General features: G+C 35.1%; 1 protein-coding gene across 1 annotated transcript in view; it reads left to right on the top strand.

The window, feature by feature from the left end:
* Positions 1-12,802, top strand: part of LOC149258308 (putative cytosolic oligopeptidase A) — a 324,987-nt gene that overhangs the window by 192,168 nt on the left and 120,017 nt on the right. Inside the window, exon 12 of the mRNA XM_089415126.1 lies at positions 3,870-3,987. Within this exon, the coding sequence (XP_089271252.1) occupies positions 3,870-3,987 (118 nt within the window). The remainder of the gene's footprint in view (positions 1-3,869; positions 3,988-12,802) is intronic.

Below are 12,802 nucleotides of genomic sequence, written 5' to 3'. Positions count from 1 at the left end.
TTAAAGAGATCACATTTGCAAGCCAAAATTCTAAGAAGGAAGAAGTTTATAGAGCGAAGGAGAAAGAAGACCAAATTCACCATAATTCATCCACACGTGCGAGCTAGGGTTTTTGATATGGAGGCCAAAAATTGCAAACTTGCAAAAGTGACCGAAAAATCTGAAGTAAGGACCGAAATTTGAGATATTGGAGCAAGTTTGATTGGCATTCACTTTGTGGAAGAGAAGCTTATCAAAGAAAGGGTTGACTTGGTCTTGGAGGGGTCTTTGTCAAGGGTCATAGGTCTTGGAGTTCATCATCTGAACATTCTATAAGAAGAGAATAATTCTCGTGGGTTTACCTCTCAAGAGGAGAGGTTTTGGCCTTGGCTAGTAGCCTACAATTTGTGTCCTCTTGTCTCATTGATCTTTATTATTTGGTAGCTGTTTGATGATAAAGAACACAATAATAATAAATCAATGAAGAAGCTAATAACAAGTACATTAAGTTAAGTAAAAAAACATCACAAGCAGCTATCAAAGTTAGAGAAATCACCTAATCTAGCTGTCCTTAGATTTCTCAACATCTTGAACTCAGAGAATGTTTGCGGTCTTAACTCAGAGTAGCCTCCAAACCATACATAAAACACAACCCAAAATTGTCCCCAAACTCAACCCTGTGCACTGCTCAGACTTGACCTTCTAAACACAAGAGAAAGACTGCTTTTAGCGCCACAAAGAAGGCCGCATTGATAAACCACCTTGTCACAGAGAAACCACAAAGTCATAAAGAAAGGCCACATTGTTGGAGGACTGTAGGCCATAGAGAATAGGTAGTCTTATGCCACATAATGCGAGCTACAAATAGACCCCATACATATGCCTCCATTAGGCCGCATATTGTTGAGAAATCTAGGGCATTAGGATTAAGAGATTTCTCTTTTATGGTAACTACTTGTGAATGATTTTTACTGCTTTAGATTAGGATCTTTTCTTTTCTTCGATTATTATAATGTTCTTCTTCGTCAAACAACTACCAAAGCATGAACAATAAAGAGACAAGAGACACAGAATGTAGGCAATCAACCAGGGCCAAAACCTCTCCAACTTGAAAAGAAAACCCAAAATGAATTCTTCTTATAGAGACTTCAGTTGATGAATAATAAGACGAAGACAGTTGACACAACAACTTTTCCAAGACCAAGTCACAAGACTTTTGAGTTTGACTCCTTGAATCAACGATGGTCAAACTCCCTCCTCCCACTATCTCGGCTATCCTTCAGATTTTTGTCCTTTGGTTCAGATCTGCGATTCTCAACCCTTCTTCAGAAACCCTAGTTGCAGCATGAGAGAGAGATTAACACCTTGATTCCCTTCGCTAGGATGTAGTCTTCCCTTTCTGCAATTCGGCTTGTATTATTGACTTGTTTTTCTCCTTAATTCGGTCTTCTAAGTTGACTGTGATGACTTCGGCTTCCTGCAGTAGATGACACCTATTTTTCCGCACGTGTGAAGGATATCTTGCCCAAAAACATATCAATACACTTCGGCTCCTTGACTTCCTTCTCCTTGCTTGATGTGAGGCTTCTTCTCCTAGGTTTCTTGCACCTTCTCTTCTATTTTAGATCCTTGATCGAGTTGTTTTCTAAGTGAGGCTGATCTGCCCTATATATAGTGGTTTGTCCATCAAAATAAGCTGACTTCTACTTGTGACAAGGCCGACATGCCTTTCCAGAATCATCCATAGGCCGACTTCAAGGAGAGCTTGTGACATGGTCTTGGAGGGTTAACAAATTTTCTTTTACAATGAATTACATGCCCAAATGGGTCTTCAATCCTTGACATTGACTTTACTAGACTTTATGAGTTGATGACTACCTAATAGCTCACAATGGGAGCTTCCACTAAGAATAAAATTCGTTTATCATGATGATGCAAGAATTACAAAAACAATTTTATTTTTCTTCTTTACATCAATTACATAAAATCATGATTACACTTGTCATTATGAAGACCGAACCTAGTTACATATTTCAACACATATAACCACATAAATGAACCACAGATAGGCCGCATACATATGCCTCCATTAGGCTGCATATAACCACATATGTGAACCATAGATAGGCCGCATAAGAAGCATTAGATAAGCCGCAAAAGATACCTTCAATAGGCCGCAAAATATGTGCCATAGATGTCCGAGTTGCATGTCCAAATGGAGAATGATAACGCCTATTTATAGTTGTTTCAGCATACGAAGGGACACAACCTTTGGGGCAGGCCAACTTGTAAATATTATGAGGCCGACTTGACTTTGGAGGTAAAACATTAAGTCAAAATTTTCTTTTCATAATATTTAAATATGTTTAGCAAATGCCTTGATGATCACTTGCCCAAATTAAATTTGTCACATCAAATAATAGAGAGAAGAGCCAAATAATAGTTTTCCTTTATCCAAATTAAATTCTCTTTTGGAGCAAGATGGATTTTGCTTGGGGTAATTGAGTTCCTTATGGGGAAATGCACATCCCATAGCTGCCCCAAATTTCAACACTTTGACCTACATGCTGTTATTTGTTAATGATTGAATGATTTTTGGGTAACTCATTCAAATCGTAGAACTTATTTAGTTTAAATTGACTTTGAATCAAGCATTTGTCTTTTTTGTGTCAGAGGGTGCACCCACCCTGGCTTGACTAGGAGTTAGCCTAGACGGAGGAGTTGAGAATTGAGTGGCAGCTGCTCAACTCGAGACTTGCCCCCAAGGCCACACCAAGTGGAGTTAAATATTTTCTCCACCTTAGCTCAGGTGTGGATTTAGGCAGCAACAGTGAACAAAGGTGGAGATTTTATTGACAATAGTGGTTTATGCTACATGACTTCCCTATGGACAGGGTCTTCTATCACTTACTAGGGATGTATGTCAAAGCTTGAGGGAGCAGTGTTTGTGTGAGTAATTATGATATTATTCATTATTCATGGTGGTTGTGCTTGGTCCTTGGAATGCAATGACAATATTCATTGGAACATCTTGATATGCGTGTATCTGTGCTTGATGATGGATGTGTTCATGTGTAATTAGACTTGAAATTCATGCAGATATGCACATCAAGTTCTCTCAATTATTATGTACATTTGTGACTGTTAAACTATACCCAATATTGTATACATTGATTGTTCTCTGATGGTGGCAAGAGCCGTTTTGGTTTTTAGCTGAGTGGATTGAGAATATTATAACACAATACAATTTACTTTTCCGAATAAATGTGCTTGTGAAAAATAGTCAGGTACATAATGGTATATATCATGAAAAGGTTCAAGCTGTTATTTTGGAGTTATGTAGCACAGAAGCATAAATATCTTGAATTGCTCCTGTTCCAGTCAATCTTTAAGCACAAATTTTTCACCAAGATTGTTTGGTGAAATTTGAAATACAAATTAGCTATAATATTGTTTGAGCAGCTCTGAATAGGCGTCTTAGTTATTTACTGCTCTAAATAACAATTGTGGGAGATGTGGAAATATGTTGAATGTGAAGCCTGTTACCATTCCCCACTAGCGTATTAGTTCGAATTGGCAAAGGACATAAGTGGCAATATAGCTCAAGTCATAACTTTGGATAACTGGATTAAACTCAGCCAATCATATTGGTAATAAAGTTTAACTATTTTCCTTTGATGCATGAATTTGTATCTTTTTTCTTGGTTCATGGTGGAGGTAAATTTAATGGTTTGCTTGAATTGGACAAATTGCTATTTGGTAGACTAGGCTGTATAAGTGCCTGAAACTTGTTTGATCTAGATATGACGAATGCATTTATTTTTTGCTTTCATTTTTAAGCTGTAAATAATGAATGGTATGCTTATTTCCTGCACCCATTTTGGCTACAGAGACACACTTATGGGTATGGCTAAGCATTATGAAACTGGTGAGACACTCTCTGAAGAAATATATTTGAAGCTTGTAGCAGCAAGAACATTCAGGGCAGCTTCACAGAACTTACGTCAGGTGTGCTGAATTAGAATGTTATTATTTGTATTCTTATTCTTCCTATTATTATTTTAATTTCATTATGTTCGATATTTTGATTTCATTCTCATTAGGAGGTGTCATATTTCTTTGTTCATGTGGTTGAATGCCAACATTTGCAAGTGCAATTGAGGAAGGTGTTATTTTCAAGTCTAATATCAGAAATATTAAATTGGTAATAGATTATAATATATCTAGGAGTTTGTATGATAAGAAATTCTGTTTATGCCATTAAACTAAAGCTTGTGATAGCATAGAATGGATGAGTTGATGGTTATTCCTTATTGTAAAACCCAAACTCATTCTTATTGTGATTGGATGGGTTTGTGTTCAAACAAGAACATAACAAAGTGAAGATAGAAGTCTTTTTTACCGTGCAGTGAGAAATTAAATGTTCACGTGTTTAGTCACTAAAATTTGACAGCTTGGATGCATGAATATCTTAGGAACATCATATGCCTTATTGTTTAGACATTGTATATAGTTGACAGTCTTCATAATGAAAGTGACATCTTATTGAGAAAGGAGACAAACATTTTGATTTCGTTTTCCTTGTTTTCTTGATCATAGCTACCAATTTTCATCATCATTTGCAAGCAATATAATCTCTTGCAAATGGAATACAGGTGGATTCTATTGGCAGTTCCATGCTTGATATTTTCCTCCAATTGGAATGCGTTGTGCTTTTATCTTGATTCTTTTGGCTAAGCAAATCAATGCCTGATATAAAGACCTTGTTGATTGGTATTAGTATTTTTCTTGAATTAATGATGAGTAATAGGTGTTTCTTTAATAGTATGGTGGCTTTCACCTTGACATTAGATATATATTTGGGTATACAATGGATTGTTTAACATGTGTACTGCATATATAGGTCTTTATATTTGTCCCTCTATCTCTATATATGTTATTTATTTTATATTTTTAATATATTTATCCAGAGAAAAATGTCATATTATTTATGAACTTTTAGTTAGATATAATGAAAGGCCCAAGGACGAGTTGTATGTGCAAATGAGACAAGTCCTGGAACAAACATCCTAGGTACTGGAGGAAATCCAGTCGTCAATGTTAAGAAATAGAACACAAGTAGGACACAAAAGCTTGGTGAAAAATGTTTAAAGTCATATTATCATCATATCAATATTCATTCCAATGATACAATTTTATAATACATGAATGGAACCACCTCATAAATGAGGTTTTCTCTCACAGATAAGGAAAAGAGGAGGAAAAATATGATCTAATACACACCTAGGATAAAAAATATATCCCATAATGTGAAATACAATAAGTTGGTGTAGGACTTCATAATTATATAGGGTGTCAGAGGCTAACAATCTTCCCTCAATCGTAAGGCCAAACAAGAATACCAACAAGGTAGCATAAATTGGTGGCATGTCCAAATATTCATGCTGAAATTCGAGCTGATCCTTGATCAAGATCTTTTTGAAAAACTGCCAAATCTGGACTCTGAAAACTCATAGAATCTGGAAATTCCTAGTAAACATGTTAGCCAGAATGTGTGTAATTGTTCACTACTGTGAACTCCAATATATGATGAAAGAAAATCAAAAGAAGTGAATTGGCTGCAAGTCTGACACATCTCTAAAAATGTTTGACAAACCAATGAAATGCCAAGTTGCAGTGCAGATTGATCCAGTTGTCCTCTGCTAGGTTAAATGATCATCCAAGTGAACAAATTTTCCACAAAACTGCTCTCAGAAAATGATGCAGAAATAGTGTCAATTGGCATCCTAATCTTGTATCCCTTGCATGATTCAACTACACAATATTGAATCATAATTCTGTCATAATTGTTGAGTAGTAAACCAAATGTCCTGCTGGAATAGCTCAAACCTGAATCAATCTTGTGACGGAAAAACTGATCACATCAATACAGCTTACTTGAAAGTACGACAAGTGGCAGCAACCTAAAAGAGTCCAAATTGGCAATTTATTGTAAGTGATGAAATCTTTGCAACATCCTTGTTGCTATTTGTTGCCCATTTGGCATTTTGTTTGTTTAAGTCCTCTGTATCTAGACTGTTGTTGCCCACATGGCAATTTTTTTGTTATCAAAACTTGAAGTTTGAAAATCATTATCAATATTCTCTCCTTTGTCTACTGAAATGTGAGACATCATCGGTTTCTTGTGGGTTACACTTAACCAATTCATCACTATATTAGGTGGTTTTTGTTTCAGCACTAACTATTTTCACTTCATTTGGTGGTTTTGGTTTACCACTAATCATTTTCACGCATTAATGTACTTCCCCTTTAAGTTGCAAGAGAGTTTCATCATTGTACTCTGCCCTTGAGGTGCAAAAGAGTACCTTTCTCATTTCATTTTTGTACATCTCAATCCCCCTTAAGGTGCAAGGAGGGAAGATTGGATGGCTATTTGCTGAAAGATATATCTTTACTCAAGAGAGAATTTTGTTGTAAGATTAATATCATTGCTTGGCTATTGATGACTATTACCCTAAGTTATCAAGATTTTGGTACGGATACGGATCTCTCAGTTTTTTGAAAAACCAGGATTCGCATACTACAAGGAGACTACAAGTACAAACAATATAAATATATTTTTATATTTAAAAAAATAAAATTTACATAAAAATAAAAAATATATATACAAATTTTTAAATGTATAATTTATGCATATAATATTTACTTTTAATCAACAATACTTATAATAAATTACACCTAACCCCCCTATCTATATATACACACACACCACTTAATTGATCATTTAATTCAACCTATATATATATATATATATATATATATATATTTCATTAACATATTAATAAATTATATGTTAATAATCTTATGTAACATTTATATGTATAATTTTTTAACTATATAATTTATAATTTAAATTCTAATATATTATTATTATTAATTTGTGGATCATGACTTAACTCTCACGCTAGGTGGGTCAGTCCCACTGGCAACTGGTACCCTATGTGCTCTTGTGCGGTCACCATACCTGTCACATCTTTCGATAGCACCCCATTTTGGCCGCATTTTTCTTGGTCTGTTCCTGTCGCCTTTGTCCTAGTTTTGTCCTGTGGTTACTCTCCCCGCCTTCGTGCTCTCATCTTTTTCAGAATGCCGACAGATGTGACATGATGAAAACAATGCCTTGCATGTGAAACTGAATGAACATTCATTGTAACCTGTAAACATTGCTCATTGACGTGGACAGATCCCAACGTATCTAGATCCGAATCCTTTTCTGAACCAAGGATCCACAGATCCAGTCCCATGTTATGACATATCCAATAACATAGCTATAACCAGACAATATGTTTGGGTAACCCTAGGAGAAAAATTTCCTCCTATGATGTAGTTTGCTAGCTGGTAGCCCAATCATTATCCGTGAATAGCCAACCTCATATTCCTGTCATCCACTCTTCGGTTAGTGCATCCTTCCATCTAGTGCTCTCATTTGGTGAAGGTGGGCCATTTACTATGAGGGGCATTAACCATTTTTGTATTCAAGTGCTTTCATTTAATGTTCAAGGGTGCTTTAGTATGGATCATAGACTGACTTAGATGATAGATCGCTATTGAATGTATGCTTGTTCCCTGCTTCAACTTGGTGGTTATAACCTGCCCCTAGTCTTATGTGGCATTCGTTTAGGCTTTTCATTCGCTATTTAGGAGGGATACAAATAGGAGGCTTCAATGATGGTAGCGTTCCATGATTTCCATACTTAACCTTTTTCATCATTCCTTTGTATTGTTGTCCCATCTTTTGACTGGTTGTTTTCGGTTGCTTGTGCTGGTTCATTGCTAACTGTGCCCCTTGAGAAGAAGGGGTTGTATATAGTTGAGGTTGATGTAGTTTGGAAAAAAAGAATGAGCATGAGCTAAATGTTGAAACAAAAAAGAATGGTAAGGGATGTAAAGCAAGTAAAAGCCGAAGTATTGTTAGAAAATTGTGCCAAGGGCAAGTGTTTCCTAAGGCTTCATGTCTTGCCTAGGAAAAGGTGTCCAAACATAACCCCTTGACATAACTTTATGAGATATGAAGTTAAAATGACCTCATGAGATATAAAGTTGAAGTGAATTTTTGTGAATATTAAATGAAAAGGTGATTTGAGGGAATAAAGTGACTTAAGTTGAGTCAACAAGAGATTAAATCCATGCCCTTGATCTCAATGGCTAAGATCTAATGTCAACCATTGAAGAGTGAACATAGGGTTGGATCACTCTTCATTATGAGAGAACAAAAGGACAACTCAAGGGAGAAAAAGGCACCATTGTGATTCACGAGTTCTGGATGAGGAGAAGAGAGCAACAAAGAGAATTCATATAGTAGAGAAGAGTAACTACAACAAGAAGTACAATGAATTTTCCAAGGAAAGGAGGGCATGACATTCAAGGTTGGGTAAGGCATGAATTTCTAAGCACATTTCTAGTAGTTAGCCCACAATAACAATGCAAAAATCAAGGCATGTTTAGCACCATCAGAGCTGCTATAACAACACCTAATTTGAGGGAGGTATGACACAATTCTAGGGTTAGCGGGCAAGAAAGCTGAGGACTTACAATAACATTTATTGCAGCCATTCGTACAATAGTTTGGCATGAGTTTCTCAGCAAGGAGGGTACATAAATAAAGGGTTAACAGGCACAAATTTTGAGGAGCAAGTACAACACAATTTTCTAGGAGATCAACGCACCATTTCCAAGAGATAAGTTGTGCATTTATCACTGGAAATTATTATTGTAAAATTTCTCTGAAGAAATTAGGAATCTCCTCTTTCTTTCACTGGTTTTCCCTTTGGGGTTTTTTGAAGGGCTATTGCCCAAAAATTGAGTCAAAATCTTATGGGTTTGCTTACTATTTATCTCAACAATTAGTAAAGTAGATTCTTGTGTTTTGGTTTTGAAATTTTCATGTCTAAAGAATTTAATGACAACAATGAATCAAATGTGGGTTGGGCATTAGTCCATGATGAAATTTCATGAAATTTGAAACTAGGTTGGGTGTGTAAAATTCTACATGGTATTAGAGCCCAAGTGCTAAGAAAGGGGACAAACAACAAACAAAATTAACAAGCATACACATGGATTTGTGAGAGACATTAGTAGTTGCTAGCCTTTGTTTAGATCTGAAATTTGTGTTGGGTTGAGCAGGCCAAATTGCTACAAGTTTGAGGGTTGAGGACAGGTTGAATGGGGCTAATAATTTTAGTCCATGGAAGGAGATGATTGTCTTAGTGCTTGAAGAATTTGAGTTGTGGGACATTGTTGAGAAGATAGTGACACCTCCCATTGATCCAATATAGTTGGACGAATTCAACAAGAGTAATTTCAAGGCAAAGAGATTTCTCCTAGATGCCATAAAAGTGTTAGAAAATCAAAAGGCAGAAAGATTTTCTTATCTTGATAGTTACTTGTGATTGTTGTTGGGTGATTTAATTGTGTGTTAAATCTCTATTATTTAATTGTCAACCCGGGGGTTTCGTAAAACTTAGAAGCAAACCAAAATATATGGGACCTCAGATGCAACTATAATCAGCTTTAGAAGATAAGTTATGGAAATTGAAGGGAATGCAATTATAAACTAATTAGAAGTGCATATTACAAATATAAAATTTAACTAAGTAATTTCTAATTCATTATGTAATAAGCAGGAGAAGTGGCTCCTAACTTAGGAGAACCAGATTTGTCCTTCTAGAATACTACTTCATGAACAGAAATCAAAAACCATTAATGGACAATAGCTTAAGATGCATAAACAAATAATAGAAGAGGCTCCTAACTAAGGAGGTCCTTGTTGTTCTTCATTACAAATTCATTTATCATTAATGCCATTGTTGGAAAACTAGAAATTCAGAAAATCACTTGAAACTAAAAAAAGAGAATGAATTTCAATTATTACTCATATCAAATGGAAGAGAGCCTAACTTAGACCCTTGTTTGTCCTTTCATATGCTGATAAGATTTAAACTAAAATTCATTCATTAATAATGAAAAATCTTCAAACATCTAAGTAATTAAATGAAAATAAAATCTTTAATGAAATAAATCTATAATGAAATAAAATCTATAATGAAATAAAATGTTTCTTTGATCCTTTTAGAGTGAGCTCAATTCTCTTAAGAACAAATTGCAAACTATTCAATAAATTCATATACTACATTAAGACAATTTATATCTAAACTTGTAGAAAGAAAACTTTATTCTATTCGATCATAAGTTAGGATACATGCTCCAAGAGTCCTCCCTTTGGAATGGAGGAGGTACTCTTATTTATACATAAACATAAGCAACTAACTCGTTAATGGAGATCCACTAATCCCTCCTACATCCACAAATCCTTCATATGGTTACAACCAATATGAGACATATATTCCTTTATCCATGATTTTTCTCCATGAGATATGCTTGACCCCTATCCCAAATCTCCTTCAAATTTGCAAGAGAATTCGAATTTGAGTCTTCGAGGCCACATAAGAGTGTCTTGGAACCTTCCAATCACCTAGTACACATGTCACCAAACACATTCCACCTTTAGGTATAAGCAAATACATGTTATTTTTCTAACTTTTAATCATAAATTTACTTTAAATACATAAAGTAAATAACTTTAGAAAATGAAAATATGAACCCATATGGTAATGGAAATATAATGATAATGTGATGAAATGAGGTGACAAAATGAGGATAAAGGTGAAAATGGAGTGAAAGTGTATGTTAATTTGGCGGCCCAACATACCCCCCAACTTAAGTTATTGCATGTCCTCATGCAATCTATTGCATTGATTTACTTTAATCATGATTTGATCTTTTGAATTGTCTTCCTTTTATATGAACTTTGGCTGATGTTAATTCTTCTTTCATCTTCGCATAATCATTTGATAACTTTGTTCCTTTTGCAAAGTGTCCTTTTGAAAAATATTTGATTGCAACATATTACTTTGGTTGGTTCTTGTGTGGCAACCAACTTTTATTAGTATTGGTTCTTGTGTAACAATACTTTTGTTATTTTTGTGTTGCATCAAAAGACTTTGAAAACATTTAATCAACCATTCATTCTATGATCATCATTTGCAAAACATGTAACGTTTTGAATCATAATGCAATAGTAGTTGTTTGGAAAAGTATGTTGGTTAGGATGACATGTGTATAAAGGACATATATGACATATGAAAGGTGATAATGGAATATGAATGTGATATATATCGCGAAATGTGAATATGAGGTATGAACATGAATTCCCCCTCCAACTAGAGATATGACAATGTGAAAAAGGAAGTGAGGAACTTTCCAAAGTTACAATTTTAAGCATTTTAAGGAATTGCATGACTAAAAATTAGAAAACCACATACCTTCACTTACCCTCAATGTACATGAGTTGTGGATGCTGAAGAGTGTGGTTGCTGATGCTGTTGGATCATGGAGTATGTAAACAAAGGAATTTGGATCTTCTTCTGTGTTCTCTTTGCTGATGACAAGGTTTGAATCTTTATTGCTGCTATAACAAATTGATCTGCTGCAAACTGTTAAAATGATATAGTCTTCAATTGTTACAACACCCGATGGTACAATTCTAATCATGCGAATAAATGTGTCGATGTCGAGCATGAAGAGAAGTCATTAGATTACCGACCATTGATGCATGTTGTTAACCAATGCAAGGCAACTCACCATTAATGTCAATGAGTGCCAAGGTACCTAAGTACATCTTGCGAAGGGTGAATAGATGAGCTGATGTCGAGCCACTTGCAAGATCCAACAATCAAGGGACATTGGTGTATTCCCATGATTGTTGGCGAGAGAGCCTGTCATTAAGGCATACAAGCCTCAAGGTACTACTAAGGACTCTAGCCTTGAACCTAGATAATGTGTTGATGTCGATAGGCCAAGACTTGTTAGAAGGGAGGCCTTAAGGAATCCTCCATCATCTAGCTCTGGCATGAAACAATAATTTTGAAGGATTATGGATGAGAAATTTTTGCAGTGGATCAAGGTTTATTTGGAAAAATGAAAAAGAAATGGAATGAATCAGCTTTGTAGAGGAGCTAAATGTTTTTTTTGATGGGTTACAGGTTAGTGAGAGTGAGGTATGAAAATCACTGTGAAGGAAAATTTATTGACTGAAAAAGTGAGAATGCAATGAAGGTTTTATTTACTGAAAAAGGAGGAATACAATGATGAATGTAAAGGGAAATGAGGCAAATGTTTTATTGACTGAAGAAGCATGGATGCAATGGAGACACTGGCATCTAAAAGGCTTGCAAGTGATGGATCTGATTTGACATCATGTGCTCATGCATTGATGTTTCATCTTTGTTGTTGCTTTGATCATTTTCTTGTGAAAGAAATGTGGTCTTTGAGAGGCTTTTCAATGATTTGATAGATATGATGACATTCTCCCCCTTGGCTTACCCAAAAGCATGTCCTCATGCTTGAAATGGGGTCTTTAAAAGACAATGTTTGCTTGTGGTCATTTGTTTATCTTTCTGGAACCTGCAAAAACTTAGTACTTTTTCTGCAATAAAATCTAAGTTTATCATAAGAGAGAGGTGATCAATCTCTCTATTTATAACATTTACAAAAAAAGCTGAGAATTGGTACTAATAAAACAAATTCATGAAAGAAAAATTGAAAGAATTTATACCTGTGTTGAAACTAGTGCCTCATTTTACCTGTTATATCTTGTCAACAATTTCTTCATTCTTTAAATGTTTCAAATTCTGATGATATCTTTCTCATTATGTAGATCTCGTCGAGATATTTCCAACGATGCTTGAATCGTCGAAATCCGATG

The sequence above is a fragment of the Pinus tabuliformis genome, chromosome 6 (assembly GCF_031772625.1).
Source record: "Pinus tabuliformis cultivar Carrire ecotype Pingquan chromosome 6, CPIR1, whole genome shotgun sequence".
Lineage (NCBI taxonomy): Eukaryota > Viridiplantae > Streptophyta > Pinopsida > Pinales > Pinaceae > Pinus > Pinus tabuliformis.
The sequence above is the reverse complement of the archived record's forward strand: the minus strand, read 5'-3'. Positions and strand labels throughout refer to the sequence as shown.